The sequence below is a fragment of the Cyprinus carpio genome, chromosome B13, assembly GCF_018340385.1.
Source record: "Cyprinus carpio isolate SPL01 chromosome B13, ASM1834038v1, whole genome shotgun sequence".
NCBI lineage: Eukaryota > Metazoa > Chordata > Actinopteri > Cypriniformes > Cyprinidae > Cyprinus > Cyprinus carpio.
Genome location: NC_056609.1, coordinates 30,719,921 through 30,738,118, shown reverse-complemented (window position 1 = coordinate 30,738,118; position 18,198 = coordinate 30,719,921). Strand labels below are relative to the sequence as shown.

The following is an 18,198-nucleotide window of genomic DNA, read 5'->3' as shown; positions in this document are numbered from 1 at the left end:
TGAACACCAGTGTTGACAGAAATGCATACAGACAGTTTCTGTTGGTCAGAAATTGTAACCGTTCTGTATTATTAAGACTCTATTTTGTTTATCTTAAGTTGGATTTTTTACTTGATGGTATTTATGTAATTGCTTCTGTAACAAATGCAGATATAATCAACATTTAAACTACATTGAACATCAGAACCAATGACTTTTGCAATGCTGTTTATTTTAATACTAAAAAGCTGAGCGGAACACTTCATTTTTATTTTAAATGTGTTTCATCAGTGAGTCATAAATAATCTTACCACAGTATCTCCAGTTTACAGCGAGGATCCTGTAGTACATCAGAAAGCAGCTTCACTGAATCTCTTAGTTTATTTCCAGACAGATTCAGTTCTCTCAGGTGTGAGGGGTTTGATCTCAGAGCTGAAGTCAGAGCAGTACAACCTTCATCTGTGACGCTACAATATCTAAACCTGTAGAGAACAATGACACAGTCTTCACTCTCTCAGATCAGATCAGTTTAGCAGTGAATCCATTATTAAAGAAAATGAACAAAATGAAAGCACAAATCAATGTTTGATGGATCATTGGACTGAGGTCTAAAATGTCATAGAACATAAATCATGATCATAAACATCCAAAGTCTCATTCAAGCAGGTTAAATAATGTTCCTTATCTGCACTATATCTTTATTTTGTGCAAAATCTGCTTTAATAGATGACACTATTCACTAGCATGTGTGAGTCATATATGATCTTACCACAGTATCTTTAGTTTACAGTGAGGATTCTGTAGTACATCAGAAAGCAGCTTCACTGAATCTCCTAATTTATTCTCAGACAGACTCAGGCGTCTCAGGTGTGAGGGGTTTGATCTCATAGCTGAAGCCAGAGCAGCACAACCTTCATCTGTGACGCCACAATTACTCAACCTGTGGAGAGATGAAAATCATACATGTGAAAACAGCTATCAAAAAAAAAAGCAATCAAACAACATCACAGCAGTAATGAACAACAACTTGCAATACCAATATATACATACATACATACATACATACATACATATATATATATACACACACACACACACACACACACACACACACACACACACACAATTGTATGTTATTGAGTAAAAATGAAATTAATGTAATGTCAACTTCTAACTGGTTTAACATGTTTTTAAAAAAATCCACATGCTGGACTGTGAACTGGCAGATAGTTCATGTGCTTTAATTTAAGTTTAAATCTAGCTCTTGTCATTCCAGATGGCCTTCTGTAAAATGTCAAAACTCAAAAAAACCAACAACAATAATAATATATATATTTATGAATATATATATATATATATATATATATATATATATATATATATATATATATATATATATGTAACAATCATAATTAATAACTAATTTGTAGACTTCAATTGTTATCTTCAAAAGTGTGTGTTTAAGTAACTGATTCATCAGATGTGAGGAGATTTGAGCTGCTGTATATATGAGCTGCTTCTTCACTTGTTTGGTTGCTCTTGATTTCTGCTTGGCCTTTTATGCCAGATGACAAATATTTAAATTCCTTCTTTATGTTAATTTTAACATTTTTAACTGGAAAACCTGAATTATTTATATGCAACTTCTCAGAATTAGTTTGAATGCCCAAAGAAAACTTTTACTATATTGAACACATCAAAATGTCTACCACTAAAATAATACCTAAAGTACTTAAGATTTATGAGCCTTTAACTTTGATTTTCTTTTTTATCAATGAAGTGACTGTTCTCATTGATACTTACTGAACTGTTCTGGATTCTTTAATCACAGGTAGCAACTTCTGAAGAACTTTCACATTTTCAGGATTATTCTTCCCTTTAAGAAATTTACTAAAATTAAACTCATTCATTTCCTCTTCTGATGTCAACAACACAAAAACTAAAGCTGACCACTGAGATGAAGAGAGTTTGACTTCACTTAAATTCCCAGATTTCAGATACTGTTGTATTTCCTCCACTAGTGAACGATCACCCAGTTCATTCAGACAGTGGAACAGATTGATGTATTTCTCTGGAGAGTCAATGGTCCTGATCTTCTTCTTGATGTACTCAACTGTTTTCTCATTGCTGTCAGAGCTGCTTCTTTTCAGTGTCAGTATTCGTTGTAGGAGAATCTGATGAGACTTTACTGAGAAACCCAGAAGGAACCGCAGGAAAAGATCCAGATGTCCATTTTTACTCTGTAGAGCCTCATCCACAGCTCTCTGATGCAGCTCAGATAATGAAACATGTTCTGATGAACTGAGTTGAAACCAGTACTTCATTTTAGACCACAACCTCTGTTTGGTGAGTTGGTCAATCACATTTCTGTTGTAGTTTGTAGAGGAGAGGTGCACATATAGAGCTGCTAGATGTTCCTGAATGCTCAGATGAACAAAGCAGAAGACTTTCCCCTGATACAAGCCAAACTCCTCTCTGAAGATCTGAGTGCACAATCCTGAGTACACTGATGCTTCTGTGACATCAATGCCACACTCTCTCAGGTCTTCCTCGTAGAAGATCAGGTTTCCTTTCACAAGCTGCTGAAAAGCCACTTTCCCCAGTTTGAGGATCATGTCTTCATCGGTCACCTTCTTCTCATAGTCCTTCTCATGTTTGATGTTGGTCTGAAGGATCAGGAAGTGTGTGTACATCTGAGTGAGAGTCTTGGGAATCTGTCCACTCTCTGCTGGACTCAACATCTTCTCCAGAACAGCGGCTGAGATCCAGCAGAACACTGGGATGTGGCACATGATGTAGAGGCTCCTTGATGACTTCAGGTGTGAGATGATCCTGTTGGCCAGACTCTGATCACTGATTCTCTTCCTGAAGTATTCCTCCTTCTGTGGCTCATTGAAGCCTCGTACCTCTGTCACTCGATGGACACACTCAGAGGGGACGAGATCAGCTGCTGCTGGTCTGGAGGTGATCCAGATGAGAGCAGAGGGAAGCAGATTCCCCACAATGAGGTTCATCAGTAGCTCATCCACTGAGGCTGATTCAGATATATTACACAGTTTCACATCACTCTTAAAGTCCAGAGACAGACGACACTCATCCAGACCATCAAAGATGAACAACACTTTATATTCATCACTGCATATTTCCTTTTCTTTAGTTTCAGGGAAAAACACATAAAGAAGATCTGAAAGACTGAGTGTTTTTTCCTTCATCAGATTGATTTCTCTGAAAGGAAGTGGAAATATGAGCTGGACATCCTGATTCTCTTTCCCTTCAGCCCAGTCCAGGATGAACTTCTGCACAGAGACTGTTTTTCCAATGCCAGCGACTCCCTTTGTCAGCACAGTTCTAATGGCTTTGTCTTGTCCAGGTAAAGGTGTAAAGATATCACTGCATTTGATGGCTGTGTCCTCTGTTGCTGCTCTCCTGGACTGTGTCTCAATCTGTCTCACCTCATGCTCATTACTGACCTCTCCACTCTCACTCTCTGTGATGTAGAGCTCTGTGTAGATCTCATTCAGCAGTGTTGGGTTTCTCTGCATCGCTGTTCCCTCATACAGACGCTCAAACTTCTTCATCAGATTTAATCTAAACATGTTGAGGACTTCATGGCTGGAAAATTAAAATTCCACATTATTACATGAGCTACAGAGGTAAATGTACAGAGCAAAATGTCTTTTTTGTTTTCTGTGTTGTGAGACACTGAACATATCATAGGGTTTATGAAATGTGCCAGTAATTTAAGATGTATTTGAGTAATGTGTGACGATGCACTGCATTAAAAAATCCCACAGTTTACCTCACACCAGGATACGTGCTGTCTTGTGGTTGATTCATAGACTGGTCATATTTCTTACAGAAGGGTTTTGTTACTGATCTGTGTTGCAGGATTGACCTTGAATCAAGAATCAAACACTCTGACATTGGTGACATTTTTCTCATTACCATAATAAAAGGTGTGACTTTATTAAAAATGCACCTGCTCAAGGTCTGAACTGTAAAAAAAAAAAAAAAAAATCATTTTAAATACATGTAAATATTTAAATAATTCTACTACTACTCTGTGCTCTATATCTGGTCATTGCCATTAGATTTACTGCATTTCCTAACCAGACTTCTGCTCATATTTATTTATTATAATGCTGTATAATAATGACAGTTTATTTTAAAATATCTTACTATAAACATATTTTTTTTTTATAAAACAATGTAATACTTAAGGTTAAACCTTGTGTCATCACTCTTAGAATTTGACGAATCGAATGGATGATCCAAAGAAGCGTCACTCCTCATAGACACACAGCTGGGCTCTGCTTCTGATTTCTTCTGGTGAACTGAACTATAACAGAGAGTGTGTGAGCAATTATTGACATATCAGATGAAATAATCACATGATGCAACGCCATAAAAATACCTCAGTTTTGTCTGTTGATGAAATTTTGTACCTGAGATTTGGTGGATGACCTATAGACTCATCACTCCTCAGAGACACACAGCTGGGCTTTGGTTCTGATTTTTTCTGATGAATTGAACTATAACAGAGAGTGTGTGAGCAAATATTAAAATTTCAGATGAAATAATGAAATAATCACACGCCATAAAAATGCCATAAAATATTTGAATTCTGTCTGTTAATTAAATATTGTGTCTGAAATGTTGTGGATGACCTATAGACTCATTACTCATCATAGACACACAGCTGGGCTCTAGTTCTGATCTCTTTTTGATGAACTGAACTATAAAAAAAAGAATCCTTTGAATTTCTGTATTAATATTAACTTTTGATTTAAAAAAAAATATATATTTGATCTTTACTATGTTGATACAGAAACCATAAACTAAAGTTCTTTCATAAACTGTCTGCCATAAGTAAATTGTATTCAAGTATGTTTTGTTGTGTATTATTTATAGTGTATTGTTCGTAATTTAAGAGAATTGAAATTGCATTACCCTCAAACCCTGGTGCATACAGATAACACTAACAGTAGAAAATTAAGCACAGATAATAAAATATATAGTACAACTATACAAAAGCAGCACAAGGCACATGGCAGATAGAGTGCAAACCAGTGAAGTAAACAGTGCAGATATAATGATTGTAGTGCAAAAGAGCTTATTCAGTCTGATTAAAGTGTCAAAAATCTCAGAGAGCAGTCCTTTATTTAAACTGACAAAAGAGGTAGTTGAATGAGGTCAGTTAACTGCTGAATGAGGTAGTGAGCAGACCAATGCTGTACAAAGTGTCTTGTGCAGGTCCCAGGGTGGGGGTAGGGGGGTGTGTGGAGGGGGGACTGAGGTTCAGAGTTCAATGGTGCCTGGGGAAAATGGGGAGGGGGAGGGGCAAGGTCGGGAGGGAGTTCAGCTTCCTGACAGCCTGATGAATGAAGCTGTCCTTCAGTCTGCTGGTCCTGGCCTGGAGACTTCGCAGTCTCCTCCCTGATAGCAGCAGACTGAAGAAGCTGTGTGACGGGTGAGTGGGATCACCTGCAATGCAGAGGGCTTTACGAGTGAGACGGTTTCCATAAATGTCCTGGAGGGAGGGGAGGGAGACACCAACGATCTTCTCAGCTGCTCTCACTATGCGTTGAAGAGTCTTCTGGCAGGACACGTTGCAGGCGCCATACCACACAGTGATGCAGCTAGTCAGTATGCTCTTGATGGTGCCTCTGTAAAAGGTGCACATGATGGGGGCTGGGGCTCTGGCTCTTCTCAGTTTGCGGAGGAAGTAGAGACGCTGCTGTGATTACTTGGCCAGTGCTGCAGTGTTGTCGGTCCAGGAGAGGTCCTCTGAGATTTGCACACCCAGGAACTTGGTGCTGCTCACTCTCTCCACAGTCACTGTCTGATGGTCAGAGGAGCATGCTGAGTGTGCACTCTCCTGAAGTCAACAACAATCTCCTTCATCTTCTAAACATTCACAGAGAGATTGTTGTCACTGCACCACCTGGCCAGGCGACTCACCTCGCTCCTGTAGTTTTTTTCTCATCTCTGTTGCTAATGAGACATACCACAGTCATGTCATCCGTAAACTTAATAAAGAGGTTGGAGTTGTGTGAAGGTGTGCAGTCGTGGGTCAGTGTGAAGAGGAGGGGGTTCAGCACACATCCTTGGGGGTCCCCAGTGTTCAAAGGCGATGGCATCATTGGTCGAGTGGTTGGACCGATATGCAAACTGGAAGGGGTCCAGGGAGGGGGGAGGGCAGACTTAATGTGGTGCATGACTAGCCGTTCAAAGCACTTCATGAGAATAGGGGTAAGTGCAACTGGACGGTAGTCATTGAAGCAGGATGGAGATGTTCAGCAGGGAGATTGTGCTATCACAGGTCCGCAGTGGGGGCTTGTAGTCCTTAATGGTCTGTATCCCCTGCCACAGCTCTCTGAGTGTCTCTCTGCTGTCGCTGAATCGATGGGCTATCCTCCTGGAGTACTGTCTCTTAGCCTCTATGATGCCTCAGGATAGGTTGGCCCTAGCTGTTCTCAGGCCCCCCTCATCTCCAGCTCTGAAGGCAGCGTTATTCGTCTTCAGGAGTCTGTAGCCCTCCCCTGTCATCCACAGCTTCTGGTTGGCCTGGACAGAGATGGTCATTGTGACTGTTACATCATCAATACACTTGGTGATGTAGGCAGTGACAGTCTCTGAGTACTCTTGGAGGTCTGTGGAGTTATTGTATGTGGCTGCCTGCTTAAACATATTCCAGTCAGTGGTGAAGAGCCTCTGATGACCCTTCAGGCCACATTTGTATCTGTTTGTGAACTGGTTTGGCAACTTTAATGAGTGGTGTGTGTGCAGGCATTAGCATGACAGTGATGTGGTCTGAGGCACCAAGGTGGGTGAGAGGGAGGGCTTTGTAAGCTCCTTTCTGGGTGGTGTAAACAAAATCCAAAACGTTTTTACATCTTGTGGAAAGTTAATGTGTTGGTGTTTTTTGTGGACACACTCTTTAAGTCTGCGTGGTTGAAATCCCCAGCAAAGATGAGAAAAGCATCAGGGTGGGCTCTCTGCTGCTTATTGTTGTGCTGGTACAGTTCATTTAGTTTCCCTCACTCCTGTTGTTGATGTTGGAGCAGGGAGGAATGTAAACAGCAACGAGCAGTATGGCTGTATATTCCCTCGGTAGATAGAACGGACGGCACTTAATAATCATAAACTCCACCAGGGGTGAGCAGTGTTTGCAGACCACAACAGCATCACAGCACCACGCATCATTGATGTAAACACAAAGCCTGCCACCGCGTGATTTACCTCCCACGACGAGGACTCTGTCCGCTCGATAGCATGTCAGCTGGTCGAGCTGGATGGCCCAGTCTTTAATGTTGTTGTTGAGCCATGTTTTTCTGTGAACACAAAAACACAACAGTCTCTTACAGTTCTCTGAGTCGAGCGTAGTAATCGGATGTAGTCTAGTTTATTGTCCAAAGAGCGTACGTTAGCCAGTACAATGGTGGGGATAGCTGGCTTGTGTGGGTTAGCCATTAGCCTAGCCCGCATACCTCCACATTTACCCCTCTTCTGCTTCCTCTCATGCCGCTTGTGGCACCTCCGCTGTAGGCGAGACGCAGCAGTGGGTGTCGGTGATGGTGAAGGCCTCCAGAGCAGACCAAGATCACGCAGCTCTTGGTTTGCTGAGCTCTGGGTCTGGAGTGGGACTGGTGAGATGCTCCTCAGCGGGTCTGATGGTCAAAGGTGATTTGTTGCTCACCAGCACCCACTCCACAAAGACGGTGAATGATTCCCAAGGTCCACCTCCAGACAGCTGTGTTCTGCTTTCCTCGTTGAGGCTTGCCAGGTAGAATCTGCAGAGGCTGATGTCCAGGTTGCTGGAATGATTGGCGATCTCTGCACAGATCGCCGAGTGGTCCTCAAGAGGCATCTTCTTCTGCTCCGACAGCAGGATTAGAACATCTGGATGCTGGCCGAGTTGAAGGAGATCTTTTAAAGGGGTCATATGATGCAATTTAAATTTTTCCTTTCTCTTTGGAGTTTTACAAGCTCTTGGTGCATAAAGAAGATCTGTAAAGTTGCAAAGACTAAAGTCTCAATTCCAAAGAGATATTCTTTATAAAAGTTAAGATTTGTCCACACCCCCCTAAAACGGCTTGTTCTGACACGCCCCCACATCTCTACGTCACGATGTGGGAAGATTTGCTTAACGCCGCCCAGATGTTCACGTAAAGAAAGAAGGTGTACCTTTTATTCTCGTTGTAGTATTATTGTTGGAAAGAAGGTGTACCTTTTATTCTCGTTGTAGTATTATTGTCATGAAAGCAAAACTACTTTGTTTGGCCTTCCAAAGTGGACGATATCCGCTTCATCATGCCTGGAACTGATCCGTGCTGGTCACTGAGGAAATACAACTTTGCACTGTTGATTGCTGGATCAGCTATCACCGTGGACAAAGCGGAGTCCAGCCCAGGGTCGTCACATGTGGTTGCCGCAAGCCCAACAGACGCTCCTTTGTACAATCCGCCGGCCGCGCCATTGTCAAGCCGCCTGCCTCTGCTCACTCAAGCTGGCCTCCGCTCACTCTAGACCGCGGCTCACTCTAGGCCTCTGGCCTTCACTCACTCAAGGCTGCGGTGTGTGATGCTGTTTCGTTGAGAAAGCAAAACTACTTTGTTTGGCATTCCAAAAGAGGACATGACTAGAAATCATGTTCATATCATGTTTATAATGTGTTTTAATGTTTATGTCTCTTTGCTCCGGCCGGACAGGGCATCACAATATGTTAAGGGGCATAACATTTCTGTCACATGCCATTTCCATCACATGTCAGACCAAGGCTGCATCTCATTGCTAGTTTTACTTGATCTTAGTGCTGCGTTCAACACCATAGATAATGGTATACTCATAGATCAATTACAAAACTATACAGGTATTCAAGGGCAGGCTTTAAGATGGTTAAGATTCTACCTGGCCGATCGCTACCACTTTGTTTATATAAATGGGGAGTCATCTCATTTATAACCAGTAAAATATGGAGTGCCACAAGGATCTGTCCTAGGTCCTCTGCTATTTTCAATATACATGTTGCCCCTTGGTAATATTATTAGAAAATATGGGATTAGTTTTCACTGTTATGCTGATGATACTCAACTATATATCTCAACAAGACCAGATTAAACTTCTAAATTATCAAAAGCTAACAGAGTGTGTTAAAAATGTAAAAAATTGGATAACCATAATTTTCTCCTATTAAATCCAGATAAGACAGAGATATTACTTATTGGACCAAAAAGACATTACACAGAATCTCGTAGATTACAATTTGCAACTATACGGATGTACTGTTACTTCCCTCTACAGTCAAAAAATCTGGGTGTTATATTAGAAAGCAACTTGTCTTTTAAAAAATCATGTTTCACATGTTACAAAAAACAGCATTCTTCCATCTTAGAAAACATTGCCAAGCTACGAACATGTTACCTGTTTTCTGATGCAGAAAAGCTAGTTCATGCATTCATGACCTCTAGATTGGACTATTGTAATGCACTGCTAGCTGGTTTGTCCTGCATCCTCAATAAACAAGCTACAGCTCAGGTAGTCCAAAAATTCAGCGGCTAGAGTCCTTACCAGGTCAAGAAAATATGATCATATTACCCCAATACTACAGTTTTTGCACTGGCTACCTATTAAGTTCCGTAATCAGTTACAAAATATTATTACTTACTTATAAAGCCCCTTAAGGTTTTAGCTCCTGCGTACCTAACTAGTCTTCTCCATAAAAGTTTAAGAATTTGTCCACCCCCACCTACCAACCGGTGTTTCTACACCCCCCCACATCTCTACGCCGATGTGGGAGATTTGCTTAACGCCGCCCATAGTTTTCACGAAAGAAAGACGGTTAATACCTTTTATTCTCGTTGGTAGTATTATTGTTGCCGCTCCACCATGTCCTATCGACTCTGTGTGTGTTCACCATGAAAGCAAAACTACTTTGTTTTGGCCTTCCAAAGTGGACGATATCCGCTTCGTCATGCCGTGAACTGAATCCGTGGGCTTGGTTCACTGAGGAAAATACAACTTTGCACTGTGTGATTTGCTGGATCAGCTATCACCGTGGACAAAGCGAGTCCAGCCCCCAGCGGGTCGTCACATGTGTGGTTTGCGCAAGCCCAAAAAAAAAAAACAGACGCCTCCTTTTGTACATCCGCCGGCCCCCTCCCCCCCCCCCCCCCCCCCGGCTCCGATCCGCCGCCCCCGCGGGGGGCCATTGTCAAGCCGCCGCCTGCCTCTGCTCCACTCAAGCTGGCCTCCGCTTCACCTCTAGGAACCGCGGCTCACTCTAAGGCCTCTGGCCTTCACTCACTCACGGCTGCGTTGTGTGTGTGATGCTGTTTCGTTGAGAAAGCAAAACTACTTTGTTTTGGCATTCCAAGAGGACATGACTAGAAATTCATGTTCATATCATGTTTATAATGTGTTTTCAATGTTTATGTCTCTTCGCTCCGGCCGGACAAGGGCATCACAATATGTTAAGGGGCATAACATTTCTGTCACATGCCATTTCCATCACATGTCAGACCAAGGCCTGCATCTCATTGCTGTTTTACTTGATCTTAGTGCTGCGTTCAACACCATAGATTGATGGTATACTCATAGATCAATTACAAAACTATACAGGTATTCAAGGTCAGGCTTTAAGATGGTTTAAGATTCTACCTGGCCGATCGCTAGCTACCACTTTGTTTTATAATATGGGGAGTCATCTCATTTTATAACCAGTTAAAATATGGGAGTGCCACAAGGATCTGTCCTAGGTCCTCTGCTATTTTTCATATACACATGTTGCCCCTTGGTATAATTATTAGAAAATATGGGATTAGTTTTCACTTTTATGCTGATGATACTCAACTATATATCTCAACAAGACCAGATGAAACTTCTAAATCTATCAAAAGCTAACAGAGTGTGTTAAAAATGTAACCAAAATTGGATAACCAATAATTTTCTCCTATTAAATCCAGATAAGACAGAGATATTACTTATTGGACCAAAAGACATTACACAGAATCTCGTAGATTACAATTTGCAAACTAGACGGATGTACTGTTACTTCCTCTACAGTCAAAATCTGGGTGTTATAGCAACTTGTCTTTTGAAAATCATATTTCCCATGTTACAAAACAGCATTCTTCCATCTTAGAAACATTGCCAAGCTACGAAACATGTTACCTGTTTCTGATGCAGAAAAGCTAGTTCATGCATTCCATGAACCTCTAGACTGGACTATTGTAATGCACTGCTAGGTGGTTGTCCTGCATCCTCAATAAACAAGCTACAGCTCAGGTAGTCCAAAATTCAGCCGGCTAGAGTCCTTACCAGGTCAAGAAAATATGATCGCATATACCCCAATACTACAGTTTTTGCACTGGCTACCTATTAAGTTCCGTATCCAGTTACAAACTATTATTACTTAATTATAAGGCCCTTAATGGTTTTAGCTCCTGCGTACCTACCTAGTCTTCCTCCCACGCTACAATAATTACGCTCCCTAAGGTCACAAAAACGCTGGACTTTTGGTAGTACCTAGAAAAGCAAGTCCACTAAAGAGAGGTGAGCTTTTTCACATTTGGCTCCCAAACTCTGGAATAGCCTTCCTGAAATGTTCGGGGTTCAGACCCACTTTCTCTGTTTAAATCTAGATTAAAAATACATCTCTTTGGCCAAGCATTCAAATAATGCATCTCATAATTTTGGACTGCAGGTTATATCTGATCAAATGCGCATTATTATTCTTTAGTTTGGGTTAAAAAAAAAAAAAAAAAAAAAAAAAAAAAACTAATTAATTTTACTAGGATGGAACAGCAGCTAACGCTAATTATGGTCTCTATTTGTTTCTCAATTTTGCCACGGATTTACATAAACCAGTCTAGATCCCAGATCCCCTGAGAAGAGACAATGCCAACCCCTCAGAGGACCTCAGATGATGCATAACCATGAAACAGCATACATAAACTGACCACATTTTTTGCTATAAGTGTTTGATTGCATAATTGCTGTTAATAGTGTTAATCGTCTGTTTGTTTACGTTTTTTATTGATTTTTTTTCCCTTAACATTTCTGCTGTATGCATATAAACTGACAGTCATCACTGATAAGCTACTACAAATATTGTAGAAACTTAATTTTCTGTAAAGTTGCTTTGCAATGATTTGTATCGTAAAAAGCGATATATACAAATAAACTTGAACATGCTTGAGGGTATTCGGCCAATCACATGCACTGGATAGCTGGCCAATCAGAGCACACCTCACTTTTCAGAACGATAAGCCTTGTAAAAATCGATGGCGTTTCAGAAGGCGGGGCATAGAGGACAAACAATAATACATGTACAGTATGTGGAAAATAATCTGTGGTGTTTTTTGAAGCTTAAACCACATTTCATTACACCAAATAGAAAAACATAATGGTCTTTTTACCAGCATCATATGACCTCTTTAAATAATCCATGACTGAACAATAAACCACTGGGAAAAAGTGGAAAGAAAACGGAAAGGAGGGGCGCCACAACTTTTTTTGTGGTCGGTTATTCTGTCACAGTTGGTTTGTTAGAGATCAGGCAGGATGACGAAGACAAAGAATACAATAATATTTTAATAAATCTACAACAGGTAATCCAGACAGGGTAGGCACACACGCAAAGGGGGTAACATCCCATAAATAACCAACAAACTAGAATACAAGAGACAGGAACTGATATAAGGCAGATCATGAGGGGCAGATATGTGAGAACAATGATCTGATTAACTAATAATGAGAAACAGGAACAACAAAATAAGGACACAGAGGGAGAAACCACGATCAACAGTCCACAGGGGTTGTGACAATGGTGAGTCAGAGTCGGCATTCGCCAACTTCCTCTTTCAGAATCAGAATCAGAAAGAGCTTTATTGCCAAGTATGCTTACGCATACAAGGAATTTGTTTTAGTGACATAAGCTTCCAGTACACAGAGACAACAACAACAACAAAAAACAAAAACAAATTGCAAATAAATAAATTGTATGAACAGTTGTGCTAGAGATGACAATGGATTAGAATAGAGTAAGATGCAGAGATGTACTTGGATGGAGGGGTAACAAATAAATATAAGAATATTGCAAATTTTTTTGCATAAGTGGTGAACATTTAACTGTTCATGAGGTAGATTGCCTGGGGGAAGAAACTGTTCTTGTGCCTGACTGTCCTTGTATTTGCAGCTCTGAAGCGCCGGCCAGATGGCAAAAGTTCAAAAAGGGGGTAACTTGGATGAGAGGGATCCAGAGTGATTTTCTGAGCCCTTTTCATCACTCTGGATGTATACAGTTCTTGAAGGGTGGGCAGGGGAGCACCAATAATTCTTTTAGCAGTCCGAACCGTTCTCTGTAGTCTTCTGATGTCTGATTTTGTAGCTGAACCAAACCAGACAGTTATTGAAGTGCACAGGACAGACTCTATGACGGCTTAGTAGAACTGTTTCAGCAGCTCCTGTGGCAGGTTAAACTTCCTCAGCTGGCGAAGGAAGTACAACCTTTGTTGGGCTCTTTTTTTAACAATGGAGTCAATGTGATTGTCCCACTTCAGGTCCTGAGAGATGGTGGTTCCCAGGAATCTGAATGACTCCACTGCAGCCACAGTGCTGTTCATGATGGTGAGTGGGGGGAGTGCAGGGGGGTTTCTCCTGAAGTCCACGATCATCTCCACTGTTTTTGAGAGTGTTCAGCTCCAGGTTGTTAAGACTGCACCAGATAGCCAGCTGCTCAAACCTCTTGTCTGTAAGCAGACTCGTCACCGTCCTGAATGAGGCCGATGATTGTAGTGTCATCTGCAAACTTCAGGAGCTTGACAGAGGGGTCTTTGGAGGTGCAGTCGTTGGTGTAGAGGGAGAAGAGCAGTGGGGGGAGAGAACACATCCATGAGGGGCACCAGTGTTAGTGAAGCAGCTGTTTGACATGAATTTCCCCAGTCTCACTAGCTGTTGCCTATCTGTCAGAAAGCTGGTGATCCACTGACAGATAGAGTTAGGAACAGAGAGCTGGGTCAGTTTGGTCTGGAGGGCTGTTGGGATGATGGTGTTGAAAGCCGAACTAAAGTCCACAAACAGGATCCTCACATAAGTCCCTGTTTTGTCCAGATGTTGCAGGATGAAGTGCAATCCCATGTTGATTGCATCATCCACGGACCTGTTTGCTCGGTAAGCAAACTGCAGGGGGTCCAGTAAGGGTCCAGTGATGTCCTTCAGATAAGCCAGAACCAGTTTTTCAAATTACTTCATGACAACAGTCGTTAGAGCCACAGGTCTGTAGTCGTTAAGTCCTGTTATCTTGGGTTTCTTTGGAACGGGGATGATGGTGGAGCGTTCGAAGCAGGATGGCACTTCACACAACTCCAGAGATCTGTTGAAGGATCTGTGAAAAGATGGGGGCCAATTGGTCAGCACAGGTTCTCAGACAGGCTGGTGTAACACCATCTGGGTCTGTAGTCGTTAAGTCCCGTTATCTTGGGTGCTTTTCTTCTTTTGTTCTTCCTGAAGACCTGGCGCACATCGTTTTCACTGATTTGAAGTGCAGGAGGAGGGGAGAGGGGGATTGCAGGTGGTGTTAATGGGTGTGGGGTGTTTCAAATCTACAATAAAACTCATTCAGGTCGTTAGCAAGTCGTTGATTAGCCTCAGTGCAGGGGGATGGTGTCTTGTAGTTGGTAATGGCTCTCAGTCCTTTCCATACTGAAGTTGAGTCGTAGGAAGTAAACTGGTCTTCCAACTTTTTAGCGTAGGTCTTTTTTAGCCTCTCTAATCTCTTTGTTCAGTTTGTGTTTCTGGCCTGATTATACAAGACTCTGTCCCCATTTCTGTAGGCATCCTCTTTGGCCTGACGAAGATGTCTGAGTTTTGCTGTAAACCATGGCTTATCGTTGTTGAATGTTAAATAAGTCCTGGTAGGAATACATATATCCTCACTAAAAACTAATATAGGATGTTACAGTCTCTGTGAGTTCGTCCAGATCGGTGGTAGCAGCTTCAAAAACTCCAATCAGTAAGGTCAAAAGAAACTTGTAAATCCTGCTCTGTTTCGTTGGTCCATCTCTTTATAGTCTTTACTACAGGTTTAGCAGATTTAAGTTTTTGCCTGTAGGTTGGGATAAGATGAACCAGACAGTGATCAGACAGTCCCAAAGCTGCTCGTGGAACAGAGCGATATGCATCCTTTATTGTGGTGTAACAGTGATCCAATATATTACTGTCTCTGGTGGGACATGTGATGTGCTGTCTGTATTTTGGTAGTTCACGGGAGAGATTGGCTTTATTACTAAAGTCCCCAAGAATGATTAAAACAGAGTCCGGGTGTTGTTGTTCTGTCTCTGTGATCTGGTCAGCGAATTTCTGTAAAGCCAGACTTACGTGTGCTTGCGGAGGGATGTAAACGCTCACCAGAATGAACGAGTGAAACTCCCGCAGCGAATAGAACGGCTTGCAGTTGATAAAAAGCACTTCTAGATCTGAGCAGCACATCTTCTTTAACACAGTTACATCTGTCCACCACCGACACTGACTCGAAAAGCACTAGATTATTATTAAATAATTAAAATGTCATCTTTTCCTCCGTCACGTTCATAATCACTTTGCCGGTGCTTTGTGGCAATTGCTTTATGTGCAAGCTTGTGCGCGGAATAGCCTAAAGCCTATACGCCTGGCTATATATTAAAGGATGGTTAATATATTACATTAATCAATTTAATATAACTTGCAACCAGTTGACTAGAAAATATTTAGTCGGAGGCAGGCATACTTAGCACAAGTAAGCACTCCATTTTTTTAATAAAATGCTGTAATGACATTACGAAATGTGTGACAGCTGCAAATCAGGTCGTTATTTGGTTTAGTGTTTTTTTTTTTTTTTTTTATTATTTTTTTAATTATTTAGTATATTGGGTTTTTGTATGTATATAACTGATTCCAGAAAAAAAAATCTGTGGGGGTGCTTTTGTCTTTCTTGGGGGTGCTGAAGCACCTGCTAGCCCCTCCCTAGTGTCGCCCATGTACTGTAAGTATATGTATCTATGAAATAAGCTTATCAACAAAAACACATATAAAAATGTACAAAATATAGGCCTATATAGTTTGCATATGTGTTTTTGTTTAGTATTGTATTTCAAGCATCAGGTTTTTATGGCTCATATATGCAATTCATTGCAATTCAGTGATGACTGAGAGACACACAAATAAACCTTCCTCAAAAGCCTGTTGTGTCAGTTTCGACATTTACTTTTTAACATGAAAAAATTAAAAAACAATTTTTTTTAACATAAACAAATGATAAATGCATAATCAAGAAAACCCAAGCTAGTTCAGCCCAGTAAGTTCATCTTGAATTATTACTAATATAAAAGTTGTTTTTACATTTACATTATAAAGATCATGAAAGATTTCACAGCAAAAATACTTGCTTAAAAAAAGCATGAACTATCAAGCAGAGGGCATGAAGTAAATACAACAGGTTTATAAGCAAAAGGTCTAATCATGTTATTCATTTATTGGCCCTAGAATTTTGTGTATCAAATATGATACAGAAGGCAAATATATCATACACATTATTGTTTAACAATATTACAACAAATGTTTTATAAAATTTAGCTAAAATGTTGTAACACATTGTCAAACAAGCATTCTGTTTTCAATCGGTTTATGGGGATACAAAAATTAAAATCAAAAATAAAAGTTATGTTTAAATAAAATCACAAATTTGTATTATTTGTGTTCTAATAATTTAAAAAATAGCAATAAATTAATCTTCTGTCTTATGGTCTTGCTGTTATTATGGTTAATAATATGTATTCAAAGTACCTGCATCCTGGAGAAACATCTTCATCTCGGGGTGTTTGTGTGTGATTCATGATGAAGCTGAACAGAGATGGACAAAGTACACAACTCCCTTACTTGAGTGAAAGTACAGATACTGCTGGTCAAATATTACTCCATTACAAGTGAAAGTTGTAAAGACAGTTGTAACAGCAAGATTTATTTTGCATCAAAATTTTAGAATCATTCTCACAGTAATTTGATGGCATATACAGAACGGTCTGTGCAGTGTTGCTTGAAATCAAACACCTATTTTGTTTTGTTAGGAGACACAGAACAGTTCTTCTGTGGCTTTATAGGTAATGTTTTCATTTAAAAAAAAAAAATTGGCAGAGTCAGACAAAATTGTGTCTAATATGTACCACAATATTAACTTATAATAATTGAATTGGTGTAAATAAATATCACATTTGCAACTGGTCAGTGTTCAAAAATGCTGGCAAATCACTTCACAAAGCCATACAAGAGCCATACATACTTATCCACCTTATTTTTCAAAGCGGAAGAAAACAATTTTCTGTGAATGTGCGAGAATTTCGGTTCATTAGCCGCTGTAGGAAAATAACGAGAATATCAAAGTGCAGTAAACAGTAATACTGTTTGGAAAACAAACCAGTGTGTTCATAATAAAAAATAATAGATTACAATAATATGGTAAGATAGCCAGTTTGTATTATCAAGCAGCAAAATGAGCTGTTTTGTTCAGCTAAAAATAGCTGGAAGCAGATGACAGCGTAAGCCAGACGACTGCACCCGCTTTTACAGGAAAAATAAGGTCGATATCAAAAGGGGTCTAACAAAAAGTCACGTTTTAGAGAAGGAAAAAGTATATTTGTCTTTCAAATGTAGTGAAGCCAAAGTCATAAGTTTCCAGAAAAAAATATTACTCAAGTTAATTACAGATACTCAAAAAGTGTACTTAAGTAAGGAAGCTGAACAGACAGAAAAGTGAGATCTCCAACACTTACTCTATGTGGAAATGACAAACTAATAATTCAGCTGAACGGATCCTGAGAGTCGAGAAACAGAGTTCACTCAAACACACAATGTTAGACTGAAATGCTGAAATCAACCACAGGCAACTCGAAACAGCAACGAAACCACTTTATTTGCTTAATAATGAAGATATCAAACACATTTCAAAGAATACACTCCCTTCAGTAGAAAAATGAAAGCAGAAGTTATCTGCAGCGTCAACTCATCTGCAGTGTTGCCAGATTAGACGGAAGATTTCCAGCCCAAAAGCTCACAAAAATCGCCTAAAACTTTAACTGTCTAAATAATAGATAGTATATGTCAGTCAAGGTTGATAAGAGCCATTTTAACTGCTTAAAACAAAATAATGATGACAAAATATTATAGCTACTTTAGATACATTTCCCA

The 18,198-nt window shown here is 40.3% G+C and overlaps 1 protein-coding gene across 1 annotated transcript; it reads right to left on the bottom strand.

Moving 5' to 3' along the window:
- Positions 1 to 744: 744 nt before the first annotated feature.
- Positions 745 to 17,921, bottom strand: LOC109103630 (protein NLRC3-like). The gene is made up of 7 exons (XM_042736146.1): positions 17,784 to 17,921; positions 16,801 to 16,857; positions 4,425 to 4,511; positions 4,208 to 4,318; positions 3,779 to 3,874; positions 1,783 to 3,591; positions 745 to 919 (listed from the first exon to the last, which is right to left on the bottom strand). The coding sequence occupies exons 2-7, from the start codon at positions 16,848 to 16,850 to the stop codon at positions 745 to 747; spliced, it is 2,328 nt and encodes a 775-aa protein (XP_042592080.1). The 5' UTR covers positions 16,851 to 16,857; positions 17,784 to 17,921.
- Positions 17,922 to 18,198: the final 277 nt, after the last annotated feature.

Coding starts and splice junctions, on each gene's coding strand:
- LOC109103630 (XM_042736146.1), bottom strand. CDS start 16,850: ATGAATCACACACAAACACCCCGAGATGAAGATGTTTCTCCAGGATGC. Junction 3,592..3,778: donor AGCACGTATCCTGGTGTGAG/GTAAACTGTGGG, acceptor TTAATTTTCCAG/CCATGAAGTCCTCAACATGT. Junction 920..1,782: donor AAAGAATCCAGAACAGTTCA/GTAAGTATCAAT, acceptor ATCTCTCCACAG/GTTGAGTAATTGTGGCGTCA.